This window comes from Nicotiana sylvestris, chromosome 3 (assembly GCF_000393655.2).
Source record: "Nicotiana sylvestris chromosome 3, ASM39365v2, whole genome shotgun sequence".
In the NCBI taxonomy this organism is placed as follows: domain Eukaryota; kingdom Viridiplantae; phylum Streptophyta; class Magnoliopsida; order Solanales; family Solanaceae; genus Nicotiana; species Nicotiana sylvestris.
In genome coordinates, this window is record NC_091059.1 from 172,674,955 (window position 1) to 172,698,180 (window position 23,226).

The 23,226-nt window shown below is 39.8% G+C and overlaps 4 protein-coding genes across 4 annotated transcripts; 3 read left to right on the forward strand and 1 right to left on the reverse strand.

The window, feature by feature from the left end:
- The first annotated feature begins 373 nt into the window (after window positions 1-373).
- On the forward strand, window positions 374-3,931 carry LOC138888373 (uncharacterized). Its single transcript, XM_070170225.1, has 5 exons — window positions 374-565; window positions 838-1,668; window positions 2,217-2,349; window positions 2,397-3,653; window positions 3,720-3,931. The coding sequence occupies exons 1-5, from the start codon at window positions 374-376 to the stop codon at window positions 3,929-3,931; spliced, it is 2,625 nt and encodes an 874-aa protein (XP_070026326.1).
- Window positions 3,932-5,548: 1,617 nt separating this feature from the next.
- LOC138888374 (uncharacterized) lies at window positions 5,549-6,055 on the forward strand. The gene has a single exon (XM_070170226.1). It carries the CDS (start codon window positions 5,549-5,551, stop codon window positions 6,053-6,055), a length of 507 nt encoding a protein of 168 aa, XP_070026327.1.
- A 915-nt stretch (window positions 6,056-6,970) lies between these two features.
- LOC138888375 (uncharacterized) lies at window positions 6,971-11,846 on the forward strand. Its single transcript, XM_070170227.1, has 2 exons — window positions 6,971-7,270; window positions 11,724-11,846. The coding sequence occupies exons 1-2, from the start codon at window positions 6,971-6,973 to the stop codon at window positions 11,844-11,846; spliced, it is 423 nt and encodes a 140-aa protein (XP_070026328.1).
- A 7,999-nt stretch (window positions 11,847-19,845) lies between these two features.
- Window positions 19,846-23,009, reverse strand: LOC138888376 (uncharacterized). The gene is made up of 4 exons (XM_070170228.1): window positions 22,724-23,009; window positions 20,831-20,988; window positions 20,482-20,749; window positions 19,846-20,294 (listed from the first exon to the last, which is right to left on the reverse strand). The coding sequence occupies exons 1-4, from the start codon at window positions 23,007-23,009 to the stop codon at window positions 19,846-19,848; spliced, it is 1,161 nt and encodes a 386-aa protein (XP_070026329.1).
- Window positions 23,010-23,226: the final 217 nt, after the last annotated feature.

Consider the following 23,226-nt stretch of genomic DNA (forward strand, 5'->3'; position numbering starts at 1 on the left):
TGTAGGCAATCCCCATAGGATTCGATCATGACCATAAAATGAAAATGAAAAAGAGGAGAGAAAATAAAAGGAAATTGAGGGGAAAGAAATAATGGCAAAATGAGAGAGAAAAGCGAGTGCAAAATAAAAAGGAAGTAACAAAAACAAGTGGGAAAGGCCAATAGTGATTAAAGAGGTATTGTAGTAAAAATAAAAAAAGAGAAAGAAGAGAAAAGCACAAAATGAGAAGAGTTAGTTAAAATCCAGGATGAAGCATGCAGCCGTTCAAATACACGATAGAAGCTTTAACTGTTTAGGTGCATTGCATTCAAAATCTACGGTTGCCTACCTGTTAAATCTTAAAAATTAACAAGTTGCTATTGTCATTGAGAACATGAAGGTGGTTACTTTGTTTGGCATTATGGCAACCCATCCGTACAACACAAAGTCTAAAAGCAAGTTGATCATGGCTAGACAAGAACTGGATGCAAGTATTATTGATCCATCGAGAGAGGTGGAGGAGTCTGAGATTGGTTTGAAAGAGGAGTTACATAAGTTGAAACACCAGATGGCCGAAATGTACCAGGCATGGATGAAAGGGCATCCGCCACCATCATACCCCGCCAACGCTGCTTTCATACCGCCACTAGCTCAATCCCAAGAACCTCCCACTGTTGACTTATCTCCACAACATGCACCAAGCTTCACCCCTTACCACTACTATCATGGCACCACTTCCCAAACCATACAAGCTCCACCAACCGAAACAACCCCATACCCTTCCACCAGCTACCCTTGTTTTCGTAGCACCTCCACCAGCTACTCTCCATCGAATCTTCTAGTGAGTCATTATTTCAGACCCAAGATAATCAGTACTATCCCTCAGAGCCTACTTTCAAGGCCCCAGATCATTACTCCTACACTCCTCGTATTGACCTCCCTGTGGAGACTGAGAAACCACCCAAAATCCCGGAACAGGAGGAGATGTTTAGGAAAGTGAGAATCCTAGAACAATCGCTTAGAAACATGCAAGGGTTGGGAGGTCAAGTAAGTGTAGCCTACAAAGATATGTGTTTGTTCCCTAACGTACATCTACCTGTTGGGTTCAAAATGCCCAAATTTGACTTGTATGACGGGCACGGAGATCTCGTGGCCCACTTAAGGGTACTCTGCAGTAAAATGAGAGGAGCCAGTGGGAAAGATGAGCTGTTAATAGCATACTTTAGCCAGAGTCTAAGTGGCGCGGCATTGGAGTGGTACACTCGCCAGGATCACAACATATGGTATGCCTGGGATGATTTGGCCCAAGTATTCACTCATCATTTCCAATACAACATCGAGATTGTTCTAGATCGTTTGTCTTTGACTAAGATTGAGAAGAAGCCTAGTGAAAGTTTAAGGGAATATGGTTTCCGTTGGAGAGAACAAGCAGTAAGGGTTAACCTTCCAATGGAGGAGATTGAAATGGTGGAATACTTTCTTCAGGCCTTGGAGCCTACTTACTTTGGTCATCTGATCTCGGCCATAGGTAAGTCTTTCAATGAAGTAGTAAAAATGGGAGAAATGGTAGAGGAAAGGCTCAAATCAAGCAAGATCATGAGCTACCCTGCCATCAAAGCAACTACGCAGGCAATCCAGAATGGCACCGGAGGCGTGCTTGGGAAAAAGAAGATAGAGGATGTAGCTATGGTCATTTCAGGATCATGGCACGGACTAGGGGATTCTCCGACCCATTACACCCAATCTCGACCCCAACTTCAAGCCCATACCCCATCTCCATATAGTCCATCCCAGCACTACATCCTACCACCAGAGCCTCAATACTCAGTCAGGCCACCCTAATATCATGTCCATCATGCACAGTGATATGCTCAACCCCCTCTTCACCCGCAATGGCGTGCACCAGCTCCATGAAACCCTTACCTACCATCACAAACATACCGAAACCCTATTGGTCCAATTTTTCAAGCCAAGCTAGAATTTAGGAATGAAAGGTTGCAGCGGAAGAAAACTTTCACCCCGGTTGGGAAATTTATACTAGCCTATTTCAAAGGTTGAGGTAGTTGGATGTGTTGAGGCCAATTGAGTCAAAACTCCCAAAACCCCCTCCAAAGAACCTAGATTATTATCTCAGATGTGCGTATTGTTCTGATACTCCGGGGCATGATACAAAAGAGTGTTGACACTTGAATAACACCATCCAAGAGCTTATTGATATGAACCAAATTGTGGTCCAGAGCCCAGAAGCACCCAACATTAATCAGAACCTATTACCAGCCCATGCTGAAATGCACATGATTGAGACAGTGCACAAAGATGGGAAGCCCAAGAAGCCTTCACAATCTGTCATGATGATCCGGTCTAGTAAAAGTAAGTCAGTAAGGACCCGGTTGTCATAAAAGCAACCTCTTCGATAGCTGATAGATCGGCGGATAAGTTGAGCATGCAAAATGATAATCCACCTATGGTAGTTGAAAAGAGGTCCCCAAGTGTTGATGTAGCAAAGCAAGAAAAGCCAAAGGTGATCGTGCCGGGGGTAGCAAGTAAGCCGATCATAATTGTGGAGGGTGCTCGCACGGACCCCATCATTATCAAACTTGTGACCCAAGTGTTGGTAGCTAACACCAAGACTGTCCCATGGAACTATGAACGAGTGATAGTGACCTATAAGGGGAAGGAAGTGAAAGAGGAAGTTAACGAGGCCCAGGGATTAACTCGCTCGGGGAGATGCTTTGCCCTGGAAGAGTTAAGGAAAGCTAAAACACTCAGAGACAATCCAGTTCTAGTGAAGAAGCCGGTCACTGAAGAAGAGGCAGATGAGTTCTTGAGAAAAATAAAGATACAAGATTACTCCATTATAGAACAGTTGAGAAAGACTCCTGCTCAGATTTCCCTTTTATCATTATTGATCCATTCAGATGAGCACCGCCGGGCCTTGATGAAGATTCTGAACAAAGCTCATCTCCCCAACAAAATCATAGTGAACCATTTGGAGAAGATTACAAATAAGATATTTGAGTCTAACGAGATCACATTGTCGGATGATGATTTGCCTATAGAGGGTACAGAACACAATCGAGCCCTCTATCTTACAGTGAAATGCGAAGATTCTATGGTCACAAGGTTGTTAGTTGGCAATGGTTCTAGTGCTAACATCTGCCCTCTCTCTACTCTGAACAAGTTAAAAGTTGATGATGGGAGGATTCACAAGAACAACATATGCGTCCGAGGTTTTGACGGAAGGGGAAAAGACTTTGTTGGCGACATCATGCTCGAGTTGACAATAGGACCAGTCGAATTCACCATGGAGTTCCAGGTACTGGATGTGGATATTTCTTACAATTTGTTGTTGGGTAGGCCTTGGATACATGTTGCCAAGGCGGTTCCGTCCTCTTTACATCAGATGGTGAAGTTTGAATTGGATAGAAAAGAAATCGTCGTGCATGGCGATGTGAATTTATGCGCTTTCAATGATACATTCGTCCCGTTTATTGAAGATGAAGAGGATAAGGGGCCGTGGGTCTATCAAATGTCTGAAACAGTGTCAGTTGAAAAGGATCCAGAAGGGGAATACATCCCGTGTCCAAAGTTAGCTTTTGCAATCGTCATGGTAGAAACCGAGATGTTGAAAAATGGTTTTATGCCGGGCAAGGGTCTGAGTGCATTTCTGCAAGGTATCGTGTAGCCAGTGTGCTTGCATGAAAATCTAAGCATATTTGGCCTGGGGTTCAAGCCTACAGGGGATAATGTGAAGAAGGCTAGAAAGCTGAAAAAGAAGGCATGGTCGCTGCCTAAGGCAGCCCCACGTCTCTCCAGGTCTTTCATCAAGGCAGGGGTCGTGAAGCGTTCAGTGATAACAGTTCCAAAGCCTGTGGTTGATTTTGATGAGGAATTGGTTAAAAGGTTCCAGCAAAGCAGATGTGCAGTTTATTGGGCCAAAAGTGAAGCTTAATAATTGGGATGCTACTCCTCTCCCTACCTGGAAGGAGTTTTGGTAGTTTACTTTGTTTTCCTTTCAGTTTATCTGGATTATTGCAGGGTTGTAATTCAGATTTTATTTTTCGTCTGTTTTGATGTACAAACCCTTCTATCTTTTAATTTCAATGAAATGCAATTTCCCCTTTTCTATTACTCCTGACATTGTCATTTTCTTTTCTTTGTTTGTATAGTTCTTTTTATGCTGGTTTCAATGACATGACATGCATGAGGAATCTTCGGCCAAGTCTTAAAAGCCAATCTAACTCTGAAATAATAATCTAAGAAATAGAGTGTGATAATGAAATAGAATATGATGAAGAGGAAGCATTTGAGGAAATTAGTAAAGAGCTAAGTCACTTTGAAGAGAAACCCAAGCCAAATTTGAATGAAACTAAAGCAATCAATTTAGGGAATCCATATAATATCAGGGAAACCAAGATAAGTGTACACTTGGAACCACAAATCAGGGAGGAAATAATCAAAGCACAGTTTGAATATAAAGACATTTTTGCATGGTCATACAACGACATGCCGGGTCTAAGTACTGACTTGGTGGTTCAAAAATTGCCCACTGACCCGACATTCCCTCCCGTTAAGCAAAAGTTAAGAAAGTTCAAAACTGCCATGAGTATGAAGATCAAGGAGGAAATCACAAAGCAGTTGGACAAATATCAACATTTTGATTGACAACTGTGCCAAGCATGAGATCAGTTCTTTTGTGGATTGCTATGCGGGGTACTACCAGATCTTGATGGATGAGGAGGATGCTGAAAATATAGCATTCATCACAACATAGGGGACTTATTGCTACCGGGTAATGCCATTTGGTTTGAGAAATGCTGGGGCAACTTACATGAGGGCGATGACTACTGTGTTCCATGACATGATACACAAGGAGATTGAGATTTTTGTGGATGATGTGATCGTAAAGTCAAAGCAACAGGCTGACCATGTCAAAGATTTGAGGAAGTTTTTCCAAAGGCTCCGCAGGTACAATCTTAAGCTTAACCCTACCAAGTGTGCATTTGGTGTTCCATTTGGGAAACTATTGGGATTCATAGTTAGTCATCGAGGCATTGAGTTGGACCCATCAAAAATCAAAGCTATCCAAGAATTGCTACCTCCAAAGACCAAGACTGAGTTGATGAGTGCTCGGGCATTTCAACTACATCAGTAGGTTTATTGCTCAACTGACAACAACCTGTGAGGCCATCTTCAAGTTGCTGAAAAAGGATGTTGCAGTCAAATGGACTGATGAAAGCCATGAGACATTTGATAAGATCAAAGGGTACTTGTCAAACCCACCTGTGTTGGTCCCGCCAGAATCTGGAAGGCCTTTAATTCTTTATTTGACAGTCCTGGACAATTCGTTCCGCTGCGTGTTGGGTCAACATGACATCACTGGCAGGAAGGAGAAAGCCATTTATTATCTCAACAAGAAGTTAACATCCTATGAGGTTAAGTATATCCCCTTGAAAGGACATGTTGCGCCCTCACTTGGATGGTACAAAAGTTGAAGCATTACCTGTCATCCTATACTACTTACCTGATTTCTCGCCTGGATCCTCTAAAGTATATATTTCAGAATCTTATGTCCACAGGAAGACTTGCAAAGTGGCAGATTTTGCTCACAGAATTTGACATTATCTATGTGACTCGGACCACGATGAAAGCCCAAGCATTGGCTGATCATTTGCCTGAGAATTCGGTGGATGAAGAGTACGAACCATTGAGAACTTATTTTCCCGATGAAGAGGTGATGCATATTGACGAGGCGGAGCAGGTTGAAAAACCAAGTTGGAAACTTTTCTTTGATGGAGCCGCTAATATGAAAGGTGTGGGAATAGGGGCTGTGCTTATTTCTGAAACAGGGCATCACTACCCTGTTACAACCCAACTTCATTTCTATTGTACTAACAACATGGCTCAGTACGAGGCATGCATTTTAGGATTGAGGTTAGGGGTAGATATGGGGGTTCCAGAAGTCTTAGTTTTGGGAGACTTGGATCTTTTGGTGCACCAAATTCAAAGAGAATGGGAGACTTGGGATTTAAAGCTCATACCATATCGGAAATGTTTGCATGATCTTTGTCAATGATTCCGATCAACAGAATTCAGGCATATTCCAAGGATTCATAATGAGGTTGCCGACGCTTTGGCCACCTTGGCATCAATGTTGCACCATCCGAACAAAGCTTATGTTGACCCTCTGCATATTCAAGTTCGTGATCAGCATGCCTATTGTAATGTGGTTGAGGAAGAACTTGATGTTGAACCATGGTTCCATGATATCAAGGAATACATCAGGATGGGGGTACATCCGGTGCAAGCCACAGGTGACCAAAAGAGAACAATTCGATATTTGGTTAGTGGATTTTTCTTGAGAGGGGAATCTTATACAAGAGGACTCCAGATCTTGGACCGTTGAGATGCATAGATGCTAAACAAGCCACGACTATCATGACATAATTGCATTCCAGGGTTTGCGGGCCACATATGAGTGGGTATGTTCTGGCAAAGAAAGTTCTTCGAGCAGGCTATTATTGGCTCACCATGGAATGGGATTGCATCAGCTTTGTGCACAAGTGTCATCAGTGCCAGGTACATAGAGACTTGATTCATCCTTCGCCATCTAAGTTGCATACAATGTCCGCACCGTGACCCTTTTTTGCATAGGGGATGGATGTCATTGGACCAATTGAGCCCGTGGCATCAAACGGGCACATGTTCATTTTGGTGGCCATCGGTTATTTCACTAAGTGGGTTGAAGCTAAGACTTTCAAGTCTGTGACCAAGAAGGCAGTGGTCGATTTCATTCATTCAAATATCATTTGTCGGTTCGGAATCCCAAAGGTGATCATCACAGATAATGATGCTAATCTTAACAGTCATTTGATGAAAGAAGTATGTCAATAGTTTAAGATCAAGTATCGAAATTCCACTCCGTATCACCCCCAAGGCAAATGGAGCTGTTGAGGCGGCCAACAAGAATATAAAGAAGATACTTCAAAAAATGGTACAAGGTTCCAGGCAATGGCATGAAAAGTTGCCCTTTGCTTTGCTGGGTTATCACACTACTATTCACACTTCAGTACGTGCAACTCCTTATTTGTTGGAATATGATACTGAAGTAGTGATACCCATGAAAGTTGAAATTTCATCTCTTCGAATTGTTGTTGAAGCCGAAATTGATGATGATGAGTGGGTCAAAACATGTTTGGAGCAATTAAGTCTGATTGACAAGAAAAGACTAGCAGTAGTGTGTCATGGCCAGTTGTATCAAAAGAGAATGGCAAGAGCATACAATAAGAAGGTGCGTCCCCGGAAATTTGAAGTGGGCCAGCAAGTATTGAAACGCATCCTTCCACATCAGGCTGAAGCAAAAGACAAGTTCACCCCAAATTGGCAGGGGCCGTTCATTGTAATGAGAGTGTTGTCCAATGGTGCTTTGTATTTAACATATATAGAAGGCAAATGTGTAGATATGGATATCAATTCTGATGCGGTCAAAAGATATTATGTATGATTTCTTTGGTTTGTGTAATTGTTGTTTGTACTTAGCATGTTTTGAAGATTGGAATGACGAAGACATTTTATTCTGCTATCTAAACACTTTATCCTTTGTTACCCCTTTGAGCCTTATTTATTTTCTTTCATACCCCTCTTTTGGAATCAGTAGCAAAGTTCAGAAACACGGACACAAAGGTAAATAAATAAGGAAAAAAAAGAGAAAGAAAAGAATGAAAAGGAGTGAAAAAAGAGAGAAAGAAAAAGAAAAAGAGAAAAGTAACAAAAACAAAGCAATTCGTATGTCATGAACTACGTTCGACCTGATTCCTTTTAAGGATACGTAGGCAGCCTCACGGTTCAGTCCCATCAAAATAAAAATTCAAAAGTCCCCAGGCAAAGAAACTGGGGCAGAAGTTGTGGCTTTGTAAAAGATCTGGTTCCAAGTTGTAATTTTGAACTCATTCAAGTTGTTTTGAGCCTTTATGATACCCTTTCTTTCTAACCCCATCCAAAAGACCACATTGCAGTCCAAAGAAAGACTCAATATTTGAGAATTCCAAGTTAATCGAGATAGAGGTACGATTCGCATCAGGGGAAACACTCCCTTGCCACCTGGAGAGCAAGGGAATACAGTTCAAGTTTCGGCAATTAGGCGCCCACCTGAAGAATAAGGGAATACACTTTAATTTTGGCAATCAGGCACCCACATGGAGAACAAGGGAATACATTTCAAATTTTTGGCAATCGGGCGCCCACCTGGAGAACAAGGGAATAAAGTTCAAGTTTTGGCAATCAGGCGCCCACCTGGAGAACAAGGGAATACAGTTCGAGTTTTGGTAATCAGGCACCCACCTAGAAAACAAGGGAATACAGTTCGAGTTTTGGTAATTAGGCGCCCACCTGGAGAACAAGGGAACACAATTCGAGTTTTGGTAATCAGGCGCCCACCTGGAGAATAAAGGAACACAATTCGAGTTTTTGGTAACCAGGCACCCACCTGGAAAAGAAAGGAATACATCTCAAGTTTTGGCAATCAGGCGTCCACCTGGAGAACAAGGGAATACAGTTCATGTTTTGGCAATCAGGAGCCCGCCTGGAGAATAAGGGAATACAGTTCGAGTTTTGGTAATCAGGAACCCACCTGGAAAACAAGGGAATACAGTTCGAGTTTTGGTAATCAGGCGCCCACCTGGAGAACAAGGGAACACAATTCGAGTTTTTGGTAACCAGGCGCCCACCTGGAGAACAACAGAATACAGTTCAAGTTTTGGTAATTAGGCGCCCACCTGGAGAACAAGGAAATACAGTTCGAGTTTTTGGTAATCAGGCGCCCACCTGGAGAACAAGGGAATACAGTTCAAGTTTAGGTAATGAGGCGCCCTCCTGGAGAACAAGGGAATGCAGTTCGAGTTTTTGCAATCAGGCGCCCACTTGGAGAACAAGGGAATACAATTTAAGTTTTGGCAATCAGGCACCCACCTGGAGAACAAGGGAAGACAGTTCAAAATTCAATTTGCAGTAGCAACAACAGAAATCCACCTCTAGAGTACAAGTTAACAGTTCAAGATGCACAACAGAATGATAGAAGCATCAAGACCAAGTTTGAAGATGGTAGATAGGATTCTTTTCTCGGTGTAATAAGGAGTTCAGCAAGCAGTAGCAGCAACAACAATAGTAAAATCACAACTTCCCGGTAGTCCCAGCAACCAAAACTTTTTGAACTATACTGACATGATTCCTTTATAGCCGAGGATATGTAGGAAACTTCGGAAGCAAGGTTCTGTCAGATCTTTCAAAAAAGGCTTTCCACGGAGTATTCAAACGGTCAAAAATTTCTTGTATCCGCTCACTTTATCTTTGCCCGAAAACTCTTCATGTTTTCGAGCAAAGAGGGGCAGCTGTGAGCACGTGATTTTTTCCCTATGTGAAATACTCCTACAAGTTAAAGAAATAAATTTTTCCCAAATTTTTATTTTTATAGGATTTTTGTAAGAATTTGTGTTAATTGTTTGCATTTCTGTGCATGTTTATTTTTATTAAAATCATGAAAAAAATATCAAAAATATCATGCATTGCATTTAGATTTTGTGTTCGCATTTTAGGATTAATTAATTAATTAATTGCTTTATTAAAAATGAAAATCACAAAAAATGACTCATCTTTTACATTTTCAGCTTGTAATTTTAGATTAGTAATTTTTCTTTTTAATCTAGGAGAAACCAATTTTTATAAATATTATACTTAGATTATTAGCTTAATTTTATATTTTAAATTAATTTAGGATTCTTAATTAAAAAAAGAAAAGAAAAGAAAATAAAAAAAGAGGGGGGAATTGAGAAAAGGGATTAATTTGAATTGGGCTAATCCTATACACAAAAATCGGCCAACCCGGGTCCAAAAAATTAAGCTACCCGGTCCAGCCCCCCCAACGGCACCAAACTACCCCGTCTATGTGTCCTTTCATCATAGCCGTTGGATCATTGTGATCTAACGGCTCGAAACTAACCTACCCATCCCATATATATGTCCGAGCCCACCCCCAAACCCTAAAATCGGTCCCTCATTTCTGTTTTCCTCTCATCTATCATCTAACCCTAGAGACCAGCCGCCCTAAATCCCTTCTACCGTCTCCGCCACTGGTAATCACCTCACGACGGCGGAACTCCTTCAAACCACCCCAAAATGTAACCCTGCCACCACCGTTCCCTCCCCTTTCCAAATCCCTAAATACTTTCACCTGAATCCCACCAATTCTAGATCTAGTGGCATGCAAACCTTAAATCTGAGCTTCCAAGACGATTTAAGCCGGAAATGGGTGTTACTCATTTGTTTTCAGCGGGAACAGTCGCTTAACACCTATTTTGATTTAAATCGGAGAAGGCCTGGTCCCGCCAGAGCCAACTGTCGTTCATGGAGTAGGTATGCTTCCTTATCCTTCTTTTCTTCTTTAGCTTCTCCTCTCTTTCATCGCTCTGTTTTCTTCTACTTTTTTCTGTTTCTTTGACCAAGAAAATGAAGAGGTTTAGTTAGCCTTAATCTTGGGATGTTAGGGTTTCATTTTTTTTTCTTTCTTAATTTTGCATGCTTAATCAGGTGTTTTAGGGTTCACTAATCTATGTGCATTGCATCAGAATCCTCATGTTTGTTTAGGGTATGTTAATTTGGTTTAGCTCGTATCTAATTAGTTTAATTTTAAAATCATTATGTTTATTATTGTAGTCTAGTTTTTTTGTTGTTGTTATGATTCCCTGGTCTAATATATTGGTATATTCAATTGGTTTAATTCTTAAAGAATGGTTCATCATTGATATTTCTGGACTCATGTTAATATTAGGTATGAATTTTTACGTTTTGTTTCATTTCTAATTCAATTCATGTCACATGAATTTATGGTTAAATGCATAAGGATTTTCTCCTTTGATCCGTATTTTGTTCTGATTCCGGTCTTTGTGTTGTTGGTCCTGATTTGGGATAACAGGACTTATAAGGGGTTGATTGAATAGATAAAAAACTTAAGGGGGTAATTTGGGGGTTAGAAATGAGGGCTTCAGATAAGGTATCTAGAAGGTTCTGGAGCATGGACAACTGGCTTTATTCTGTCAATACAAGTTGCTGAAGCCAATTAGAAATGGCCAGCTGTCCAATTGCTGTTAAAAAAGATGCTTTGTGAGGGGTGTTTTCAAGAAAATTATTCCTTGACTTGGAAGGCTCACAATAGATTTCTGTTGCATAAATAAGGCCTTCTTCTCACTCTCTAGGCACGAAAAACAGACCCTAGAAATCCTCCGAAAACAAATTCAGATGGGAGCTTCTTCTATTTTTTTTTCTTTTTTGGTGACGAAGTTTAACAATCTTTCTTGGTATTCTGGGGTTTTGAGCTCTTATGACTTGATACTAAAGCTGGGTATTGATTATTACTGCCATCTCTCTGATGCTGAACTATCTACTTCTATTTAGCATTTTGGAGTAATCTTTAAGCAATTAGGTACATATCTCATTTTCTATTTAAGTATTTCCAAATCTGATTTGATATGAGTGCAATAGACTCTTGTTTAATGATGTTTTTCATATAATGAGATTCATTTCCATGAATACAATAACAATTGAGATTTCTTTGGCTATGTGATTCCTTGTCAAGTTTCAGTGTTTCCAAGTCATGATAAACCTGTTGTCTTGGGTGTCAAACATGTTACTCGTCATTTAGGTCATGCATACTATTTTTGTGTCATTTTGGACTAATATTTTGCATTTGTTAGCTGAGTGTATATGACAATGTCACTGATAACACATATGAAGCCACACTCTTGCTGGGTCTGATCTTTGACATGGTCAGATCCATGGGAATCAAAGCTAAAAATGGAAGTTTTGGGTGTATATAGAAGATCCAACAGCCTTTGAGAGATGACTTGCGGAAGTTTTTCATCATAGTTGTTAGTTTAGTTGTTTTTGATAGGTTATATTAAGTTTGTCTATCGTTTCATAGACCAAGTTTTATTCCTTGTGTTTCGTCATAGTTGGTTGATTAATGGTTCATAATCTGTGGATTGTAGCCAAAGAAAAATGCAAGACTGTGATAGTGATAGTTTCTGATATGTATGTGGTGGGACAATCAGTAATGAGTGGCTTAACGATTCATTTTTCATGTGTTGGTTTCATTTGAAAGTCCAGGAATGACTGTATAATGTCACTGGCCTATCTATTTGGTTGTTTATGGTGAGGGTTTGCTGAATAACATGTTGGCCATGATGCATTTTTTTTACCTTTAAATTTTGAAATTTAGGTCTATGCATTTTCAAAGCTTGTTTAATGATCAATTCTCGAGTCATGTTCAGATTATTTTTAGGATTTCAATTATGGTCGAAATGCCTACATGATTGATCTTAACGCATTAGTACTTGGATTAGGTTAGTTTGGATTATTATTTGAATTACTCATGACATATTAGTAAATAGAAAGGCTACAGAATAAAGTGTTTCAGCACTTGTGGTTTTCTTCTAAATTTGTGCAAATGGCTATCTCAGTAGGTTATACTATTGAATGGCATTTCCTTAAAACCGTCCAGGCCTGTTAAATGGCCCAAATGAGGCTGCCTGGTCTAAACCAGGCTCGTGTGCCTCAGGCCCCATTTTGTTTCCATGTTCTAGATTCGCTTCCAAAGCCCAGGTCTCCCCCTTTCGTTTTCATCAATCATGGTCGATTTATTTTAACGGCTTAAGGGACTTGTCCGCTGCCCATTTGCTTTTTAATAACCAATTGCCAAATATGTTATCTCATGCATACTTATATTAGATCTTTTAAATTAAATTAAGTGTAGTCTCTCTAAAAATAGATTGAGGTGTGCCATCTTAATTAAAATCGCTCATGGACCTCACATTAATTTTATAACTTAGATACTAAAAAAGGGAATGTTCGCAGTTGCTTTTGGCGTGTTTAATATATCATTGTGATTGTGGACACGTTCGCGTGACATAATTATAATTCTAAAAACAAAATCGGAGTATGCGTTCGCACAACTTCGACCAAACTTTCTTAATAATCATAAAGTGTTGCTAATTGTGGAAACGTTCGCGTGACATGATTTTTGACGCGCCAAACAAAAGGGTACACGTACGTGTGACCTATTTTTAAGATAATTTCATAACCAAAAAAGGCAAAAGCACACAGGTTCTAAAAGTAAGTAATTAGACAATTTGATTAAGCCAAGTATGATCAAAGCGACCGTGCTAAAACCACAGAACTCGGGAATGCCTAACCCCTTCCTCGGGTTAACAGAATTCCTTACTCGGATTTCTGTGTCCGCAGACCGTAAATAGAGTCAAACTTCCTCGATTCGGGATTTTAAAACGGTGACTTGGGACACCATAAATTATCCCAAGTGGCGACTCTGATTTTTTAAAATAAATAAATCCCTTTTCGATTGTCACTTAAATTGGAAAAAACTCCCTTATACTCCCTTCCAGGATAGTAAAAAGGAGGTGTGACAATGTGCCTCAAATTACATTTCCATATTTTTGTTTGTTGTTTCTATTTCTACTTTGAGCTATTGATTATACTTATAAAACTAGAAGACAATATTTTTGGTTTTGGTATTTTTTCAAATGATAAAAGATCTAGGATCGTGACTTCCATCTAGGTGGTTACCTATCATGTTGTAAACTCTAGGGAAATTTTGATTAGTCGGGGTTGTAATATAGCAATCATACATAATTACCCACTCTATACCTCTCGGTAGTTTGAGTGATTTGTCCAATTTGGCCTTTTCAAGTCCAAATGGGTATTACACAAAAAACTGATATATGCTCAAGTTGGGTCTTATTATCTCTATATTCAACCCTTTAATTGGGGATATCAATTTCTCGAGTTCACCCCAATTTCTTGTTAGCCAAGTTTTCCTAGGCTTAGTCTCTCTTTCTCAAGTCAAATAAGCATGAATCAATGTTTGCAACCATTAATTCTTGAATTCAAGCATGAACTTGGCTAAATATCACTAATATAATCACAAACAAGTCCTAAATACAACACTCATTAAGTATCCACACTAGGGTTGAGCCACAACCCTAGCTAAAAATTTAGCTACTCATGAAAAATGAAGAAACTAAAGAAGAAATTAAGATAGAATACATAATAATTGAGTAGGGAAAGAAAATCTAATGGTTAGAAGCTAATCTAGTTCAATATTACTAGAAATAGTAAAGAAAACGGCTCAAGTGCTCTCCCCAAAACTCAACTTAACCTAAAAATGACAAAAAGTTTTACTTATATTAAGCTGAAAATATCTGACAAAAAGGCCCCTGTAGAGGTTGTGCGACCGCAAAATAATGTGTGCGGTCCGCACAATAATGTGTGAGGTCCGCACAAATAGACTTGGCTTGACAGGTTCCATCTCTGCGGCTGCATAATTTTGGGTTGCAGCCGCACTCGTTCTTCTTGTGCGGGCCGTAACGAAAGCCAGGATCTTTCAAAAAAAGGATTCCTATGAGTGCGGCCGTACACTTGCTTATGTGGCTACACAATTATAGTGCGGTCCGCACTCCTTGACTTTGGACTTGAACCTAGCTCTCTAATTCTTCTCTTCTGCGGACCGCATAATTATGAGTGCGGCCTCACAATTATGGTGCAATCCGCATATCTTCAGTTTGCCCAAAACCAACTCTCCGATTCTCCTCTTCTGCGGCCGCACAATATTAGTGCATCCACATAATCTGAAGAAAAACATGACATGGCTCTTTCCTTGTTTTTTGGCCGCACACATTATTGTGCGGTCCACACTGTGGGCCTTTTTGCTTTGTTTTGGTCCTTGTCCATTTTTGACTCCTTTATGAGTTTATTTTGAATTTTTTGGCTCATATTGCAACACTCCTGCAAGCAAGCACATTTCATTAGTTTTCGGAAATACCTTTAAGCATTTTTGATCTAAAACGCAAGTAAAAGAGAGCAAATATGCGATCAAAAACCCTACGTATTAACTACCCCAAACTTAAGTTTTTGCTTGTCCTCAAGCAATTAAGGCAATTTCCACCTCCACTAGAAAAAAAGGATATTTCAGCTGGCCTAAAGTGAATCAATCACACATCAATTGGGACCAACAATTACCCACAACACATATGAATTATCAACAATGTAATGATTTGACTTTTTGAGTATAACAGTTCTAATGTGACACTAGATCATCAAGAGTTGATTTTATTTATCAATGATGCTCGCTCTTTCATGTAGGTCATTGTGGATCCCAAACTCCTCCTCCTTTATTCTCTGTTAGCAAATCTCACTTTAGAATGTAACACTTGAAATAAGGATTGTGAAAAGATCGCTCATCTTTCTTAAAATAATGTCACAAGTCCGGCTCTAAGTACCATAAACTTGCCTCTTATGTGAATCACCACTAATGTAAGCTCACTCAACTTGAAATCAAGTAGGGCTTTTTCGGGATGTAATGAAGGCTTTTTGGATCAAGGTAGGTCTTGATGAGATAGAATGAGTTCATCTTTCCTTAAGCACTCCATTTTCTTATTTTGGCTCATACTTTGTCGACTCTTTGGGTAAATTTGTTTCCTCGGGGGAACTAGAGAGACGTAACGTCACTCTTTCTTGGTCATGACATTCATTTTTCTTCTTTTCTATTTACTCCATGCCTTTCATCATTTTTTTCTTTGAATCCCTTCAATTTTCTACCTTATTCACTTTCTTTTTGGTATTTTTCTTTTTGTTCTTTGTTTCTTTTCTTTTCTTTTGCCTTCCCTTTTCTTCATTTCTTTCTCTTCTTTGTACCTTTTATCACTTTCAAACTCCTCGTCTCTCCCCCAAACTTATGTTTTTCCAATTGTTTCTCAAGAATGCTAAGGAAAGATTGGGTGCCAAGAGAGGGTCATTACAAAACGGATAAAGACTTATAACGTGGTTATTGAAAGAAAAAGGGCTTAGGCTCAAATGGTTTTACTAGGGATATCGCATTGGTGGGCTATGAAAGATTTTAAACTTCAAATCGGATCAAGGAGAACCTACATGCATTTCTCAAGCCAAGCTACACTTAGAATTTCGCCTAGAAAAATATTCAGGGCAAGTTCTAGACTATAAGTACGGGTACTTGGACTTGCAATTCAATACCTCACCTCTCACGCTTTTGGATTGATAAAGAAAATATAGTCGAGGGCCACAAAAAGCCTAGTTAAGATTGAGAATCACAAATGGCTCGATCGAACAACTCTATGACCACTTAAGTCAACACAAGAGTCAAGAGGTAACAACTAGAGCTATTTTCTGCCAACAACTATGTTTTTAACCATAAGACTATAGGTAAATGTATTGGTACCAAGTGAAGCATGATTGAGACACTTTTTATTCATTAAAAATATATTTGCCTAAACATAAAAGAAAATGGACTCAATTCCTTAAGATGTCACGCATCCATCGTCGATAAGAGCCATCTGGTTCACACAAGATCCACCTTTGGAAAGAACTGTGGCATTAAGAAGACCAAAGGATTATTGTTCATTTAAACGAAAAAGAAACTAACAAATCAAAAATAAGCCACTAAAATAAATAAGAAGTTATACTACTAAGAAAAACAAACTAAAGAAGCTATGAAGTAAACTACAGAAAGTAAGACAAATGAATATACAAACCAGAAGGAAATGAATATATACATAAGGGGAATGATTATATACATCAAATGATAGGGAAGAATATATACATAACCAAAGGAAAAATAAAGATAAAAAAGTATAAGAGTTATTACATGCCATTATCAATGTCAATCAATCAAACTAGACCACCCCCTGAATGAAAATAAGCATTGTCCCCAATGCTTAACAAAAATAAGAACAAGGAAAGGGTAGAGAGTTAAGAGAGTCTCAGTCTACATGGGATCCACAACACCCTCAGTCTCCTCTAGTTGTATCTCATCATCACCTGGCTGAGGGAAAATAGGGTTGCTAAGCATCTGATCATCTTCTCAGCGGTGTGGGCAGTCCCAACCGGCTCCTTAGACTAGCCGGCTGATGCCTCTGGTGCCTCGGGTACTGCTGGCGCTGCCTGTGCTGCTGGGGCTTCTGACTCCATGAGCAAGTCCAATGGTAGATCCTCAGCAAATGTAATCTTAGAAATCTCTTTTTCCTCCCAAACGCTCTGGCAATGGCGCCAAAAATTGATGCCGCCCAAACTCACACCACAATTATAGGCAGTGAAGTGGTCAAAGCAATAATAAAACCCAACACGAGTCGGGATCAAATCCACAAGGAGTTAGAATTGGGATTAGGTATATATTTAGTGTAATTGTATGATGTGCCTCAAATTACACTTCCACATTCTTGTTTGTTGTTTCTATTTCTACTTTGAGCTATTGATTACAATTATAAAACTAGAAGATAATATTTTTGGTTTTGGTTGTTTTTCAAATGATAAAAGATCTAGGGTAATGACTTTCACCTAGGTGGTTACCTAATGAGTAGTAAACTCTAGGGCAATTTTGATTAGTTGGGGTTGTAATATAGCAACACACAATTACCCACTTTATATCTCTCGGTAGTTTGAGTGATTTTGCCCAATTTGGCTTTTTCAAGTCCAAATGGGCATTGCAAAAAACAAGTGATATATGCTCAAGTTGGGTCTTACTATCTCTAGATTCAACCCTTTAATTGGGGCTATCAATTTCTCGAGTTCACCCTAATTTCTTGTTAGCCAAGTTTTCCAAGACTTTGTCTCTCTTTCTCAAGTAGAGATTAAGTCAAATAGGCATGAATCAATATTTGCAACCATTAATTCTTGAATTCAAGCATGAACTTGGCTAAATATCACTAACCTAATCACAAACAAGCCTAAATCAAACACTCATTAAGTACCCAAACTAGGGTATGACCACAACCCTAGCTAGAAATTTAGCTACTCATAAAAAATTGAAGAAATTAAAGAAGAAATTAAGATAAAGTGCATAATAATTTGTTAAGGAAAGAAAATCTAATGTTTTGAAGCTAATCTAGTACAATATTACTCAAAACAGTAAAGAAAACGGCTCAGATGCTCTCCCTAAAACTCAACTTAACTAAAAATGACAAAAATTTCTATTTATACTAAACTGAAAATATCTGACGAAAATGCCCCTGCGGAGGTTGTGCGGCCGCAAAATAATGTGTGCGGTCCGCACAAATAGACTTAGCTTGGCAGGTTCCATCTCTGTAACCGCACAATTCTGGGTTGCGGTCACACTCCTTCTTGTGCGAACCGCATATTTATTAGTGCGGCCACACTCTTGCTTCTGCGACCGTAAAATTATAGTGCGGTCCGCACTCCTTGACTTTGGACTTGAACCCAGCTCTCTGATTCTTCTCTTCTATGGACCGCATAATTGTGAGTGTGGCTGCACTTGTCATCCTCGGCCGCACAATTATGGTGCTGTCCGCATATCTTCAGCTTGCCCAAAACCAACTCTCTGAATATCCTCTTATACGGCCGCATAATATTTGTGCGGTCCGCATAATCTGAAGAAAACTGACTTGGCTCTTTTATTGTTTTGCGGTTGCACACAGAATTGTGCGGTCCGCACTATGGGCCTTTTTTCCTTGCTGTGGTCCTTGTCCACTTTGACTCCTTTGTGAGTTGATTTTGATTTCTTTGGCTCATATTGCAACACTCCTGCAAGCAAGCACATTTCATTAATTTTCGGGAATGCCTTTAAGAATTTTGGAGCTAAAATGCAAGTAAAAGAGAGCAAATAAGCGGTCAAAAACCCTACTTATCAGTCACATTGTTCATCATCTCCTTCAGATTCACTGGAGTAATTTCCCCATGTAGCAAGAGCTTGTTTCACAAAATTATCAGTGGCATCTTTTCTCTTGAATCTCCTGTCAAGAACCGGGTTCCTCTTGGATGATTTGTCTATTTTGTGCTTGTATTGATCGCTTGTGCAGAGGACAATCTTTGATGAAATATCCTGGCTTCCCACATTTATGGCACAAAGCCTTTTGGTTCCTTTTTAGCATGCCTCCATTTCGATGAGTTCATCAATGGTCAACTTTTGCAGATCCTTTGCCTTTGTGATAGCATTGACTTTGCTTGCCCAAGAACAAGGTAATACACTAAGTATTTTCCTGACAAGTTTGTTCCTTAGAATGATTTCACCTAGAGAGTGAAGCTCATTGATGATGGAGGTGAATCGAGTGTGCATGTCCTGAATAGACTCATCATCTTTCATCCTGAAGAGTTTATACTCAGTGGTCAGCATGTCAATTTTTGACAGCTTGACTTTAGTTGTTCCTTCATGTACTATTTGGAGAGCATCCCAGATCTCCTTGGCAGATTGACAGGTAGAGATTCCATTGTACTCATCTGGTCTAATACCACAGACGAGGATCTTTTTTGCTCGAAAGTTCTTCACTATGGCTTTTTGGTCAGCATCATTGTACTTCATTGTCTTTGGAACTATCACTGCTGGCTTGCCAATAGTTTTCATAGGGACAAAGGGTCCATCGCAGATAATATCCTAGAGCTCTAAATCTTCAGCCATGATAAAATCATGTATCCTTTTCTTCCACCATCTATAATATTGTCTATTGAATCTTGGTGGTCTGTAGGTTGATTGGCCTTCTTCAAAGTTTGGTGGAGCATCCATTTGGATCCTTTCTAGGTGTTAGCCTAATAGAAAAAACCTACTCTGATATCAATTGATGAAAACTTAAGGTCCACCAAATTGTACGAGCATGTGTTCCTTTTCACCTATCAAATCAGCAGCAACAATTACAGGAAAATTGTTAGTCTCCAAAAAACATATTTCAAATGTGCCGGGAGTACTTTCAACTCTAGCTTGGGCTTGATCTTTTCTTTCTCCCATTATTCTTCATCTACCACATGGTTTTCATCTTCTAGTGCCTTAACTTCCTTTTTGATTTAAGGATCTTCATCCTCAGCTATACTTGATTGACTAATGCATCTCTCTAACGAATCATCGACCAACTTGTCTAGCTTGTGTTCAGCTAACTCTCCCATCACATACAATTTGAAATAAGCATAGGAAGATGCCTCATCATACGGGTATTTCATTATTCTCCTTATATGAAACACCACTTTTTCGTTGCCCCCTCGTGGCATGCGTTGTCCCTCATATATATCAAGAATAGCCCGACTAATACAAAGGAATGGTCTCCCCAGGATTAGAGGTACCTCCTTATTCACTTCCATGTCTACTACGATGAAGTCCACCGGGAAGACAAATTTGTCCACCCTCACCAGAATGTCCTCGATTATGACCTCCGGTATGCTCATGGTTTGATCAGCCAGTTGCAAAGATACCAGCATAGATTTGATCACTCCTAGTTCTCCTTCCAATTTCTTGAACACTGATAATAGAATCAAGTTAATGGATGCCCCTGAGTCATACAAGGCCTTGTTGAAATTTTCGTTCCCTAATGAGTAGGTATAGTGAAACTGCTAGGACCCCATACTTTTGAGGAATTTTGTTTTGTAGAATGGCACTGCATTGTGCATTGAGTTTGACCACTTTCATTTCCTCAAGCTTCCTTTTACTTGACAGGATTTCCTTCAGGAATTTTTCATAGGCTGGCATCTGGGTGAGCACCTCACTGAACGGGATGTTCACATACATCTGTTTCAGCATCTCCAAGAATTTTCCAATGCATTTATCTAGTTTCCCCCGCTTCATCTTTTGAGGAAAAGGTAACACTGGCATGTGCTTTCTTTCGTCAAGTGCGCTGCTTAGTTTCTGCTTATCAACCTCCTTGCTGCTGATATTCTCCTTAGGGAGGGATTCACCAATTTTCTGTTCTTTTGTTGTCTGGGTTGAGTTGATATCCTTCTTAGCCCTTGGTTTTTCAATGGGTTATGCTAAAGTTTCCCCACTCCCGAGAGACACGACCTTGATTGTCTCTTTTGGATTCTTCTCAGTGTCTACCGGCAAAGTCCCCGGAGCTCTTTCTGATAATAATGATGCAAGCTGCCCTATTTGTGTTTCTAGATTCCGGATGGCTGTGCCTTGCTCCCGGATAGCTATTCCTTGAGTCTCAAGTTCTTCACCTGATTTAGTTATGAATGCATTCATTAGATCTTCTAAACTTGAGGAGTTGGGCTGTGGAGGATGGTATGGTTGCCTCTGTTGGTTCTGGAATCCAGGAGGGCCTTACACTGGTGCTCTGGGATTTTGTTATTGCCATAAGTTCAAGATACCATTTGAAGAACTCTATGAGAACCCAGGATGTCTCTATCCCATAGAGTTAATATTACTACCTCCTTTGTAGTTGCCTTTGTTGAAGTTCCCCAATGCCTTAACTTCTTCTTCTACGGTGAAGGTTTGGCACTCATATGTTGGGTGTCCCAATCCACAGATGTCACATCCCACCTGTGGTTGATTTTGCACCTAAGCTATGGTCAGTTGCTTAATGCCTTTATCCATAGCTGCAATTTGGGCATGCAGTGCTACACACGACCTGGTGCACACCTACTAATCTTCTTTGATCCCCTTGGTCAGTGGACCATTGTTCTGCGTCTTCAGATTAGGGGTGAGCATAAAATCCGAAAAATCGAATTCTGAACCGGACTTAATTAATTCGGTATTTTGGTTTACAGTTTTTCTGTATTTATGTCTAATTCGGTATTACATTTTTACTATTTCGACATTACGATACGGTCCTCGGTATTACGATCTTGAAATTTCGGTATACCGAAATACCGAATTATCAAATTTTTAAAGAATTTTTATTTTTTTAAGTTGGACCTATAGTTAGCTATACTACCCAGCCCAACACTTTTTAAAGACTTTCCAATCTAATGCCCAGCCTACTACCCACTACAGCGCCCCGACCCAAGCCCACTCTCTAGTCTTTGCCTTTCATTCAATTAGGGATTAGGCATTACTCATTAGGGAATTAGAATTTAGAAAGTCACAACTTACTCCTCAGAAGGCCAATTAGGGAAAGCGACGTCAGTGTTTCGGCTCTCGGCGATAGTTTCAGCTTCAGGCTTTCAATTAGGGAGAGAGTTTTAGAAATTCCGGGCAAACGAAGACCGGCTGCTGTGACTTCAAAGAATCAAAGGTATGTTTCTAGTTTATTCCATAATTTACTTAAATGCTTTCTTCTTTTTAAGGTTTTAATTAGAAATTGCCTTCTCTTTAGATTATTGGGTATGTGTCTTATTGTCTTTACAAAAAAAAAGATTTATACTTTTTAATCCTTTTTTGTAGTTTTTTGTTTTATGAAGAACATGTATATTCTTTTGTGCTGGAACTGTTAAAGATTGGATTTTTCTTTAGCTCTCTACCAGTTTTTCTTTGATTACCTTGAAAAAAAATTGGGTAAATGCAAAATAGAAGGTCAGTGAGTGATATTGTGAGGGGGTGGTTGTTAAAAATAAAAAAAACAAAAACAACTTAAAAAATAAAAAATAATTACTTACCTGATGCCGATTTCCGCGGTCGTACCGCGGTCCCACCGCGGTCGCGATGCTGACGCTCTTTTTTTTTCTTTTTTGGAAGTTACACAAGAATGCTAACAACACATTCGTGGGTTGCCTTCCATGCAGCGCCTGATTTAACGCCGCGACACGATGCAGACAAGCGCATTTAAGGCTCGCTCGACCTCTGAGGTTTCGCCAGGTGGATCTCAGACACTTCCTTTCATGCGTATGTATAGCTTCAATCTCTGCCCATTAACTCTAAATATGTGAGAGTCTTTCTCCGAGGCAATTTACATAGCTCCTGAAGGGAAGACTTTGACCACTCAAAATGGACCAGACCATCGTGACTTAAGCTTACCAGGGAACAACCGTAATCTTGAGTTATAGAGCAATACCATGTCCCCGTGTTTGAAATGTCGCTCAACAATGTTCTGGTCGTGCAACCTCTTCATTCTCTCCTTGTACAACCTTGTGCTATCAAACGCAAGATGTCTGAACTCATCGAGCTCATGCAATTCAGTGATTCTTGTTGTGCCCGCAGTTTCAATGTCTAGGTTCAGCTGTTTCAGTGCCCAGCAAACTTTATGTTCAAGTTCCACTGGCAAGTGGCAGGCTTTCCCAAACACCAACTCATATGGTGACATACCAATTGGTGTTTTAAAAGCAGTTCTATAAGCCCAGAGTGCATCATCTAGCTTTTTCGCCCAATCATTTCTTGTGGCGTTCACAGTCTTGGTTAGCACATTCTTTATCTATCTGTTGGACACTTCAACCTGCCTACTAGTCTGGGGATAATATGGGGTAGCCACCTTGTGGCGTACATCATACTTTGCTAGCAACTTCTCGAAGGCTCTATTACAA

Excerpts from the sequence above, each read along its gene's own strand:
- LOC138888375 (XM_070170227.1), top strand. The coding sequence starts at position 6,971 with ATGGTACAAGGTTCCAGGCAATGGCATGAAAAGTTGCCCTTTGCTTTG. Across the intron at positions 7,271-11,723 it reads CAAGAGCATACAATAAGAAG|CTGAGTGTATATGACAATGT; the intron begins GTGCGTCCCCGG and ends TGCATTTGTTAG.
- LOC138888374 (XM_070170226.1), top strand. The coding sequence starts at position 5,549 with ATGTCCACAGGAAGACTTGCAAAGTGGCAGATTTTGCTCACAGAATTT.
- LOC138888376 (XM_070170228.1), bottom strand. The coding sequence starts at position 23,009 with ATGTCACCATATGAGTTGGTGTTTGGGAAAGCCTGCCACTTGCCAGTG. Across the intron at positions 20,750-20,830 it reads ATCCAAAAGAGACAATCAAG|ACAACAAAAGAACAGAAAAT; the intron begins GTCGTGTCTCTC and ends AACTCAACCCAG. Across the intron at positions 20,295-20,481 it reads CCTGAAGGAAATCCTGTCAA|TGTTCAAGAAATTGGAAGGA; the intron begins GTAAAAGGAAGC and ends TTCTATTATCAG.
- LOC138888373 (XM_070170225.1), top strand. The coding sequence starts at position 374 with ATGAAGGTGGTTACTTTGTTTGGCATTATGGCAACCCATCCGTACAAC. Across the intron at positions 566-837 it reads AGATGGCCGAAATGTACCAG|ACCCAAGATAATCAGTACTA; the intron begins GCATGGATGAAA and ends TCATTATTTCAG. Across the intron at positions 3,654-3,719 it reads TCTGAGTGCATTTCTGCAAG|GGGATAATGTGAAGAAGGCT; the intron begins GTATCGTGTAGC and ends TCAAGCCTACAG.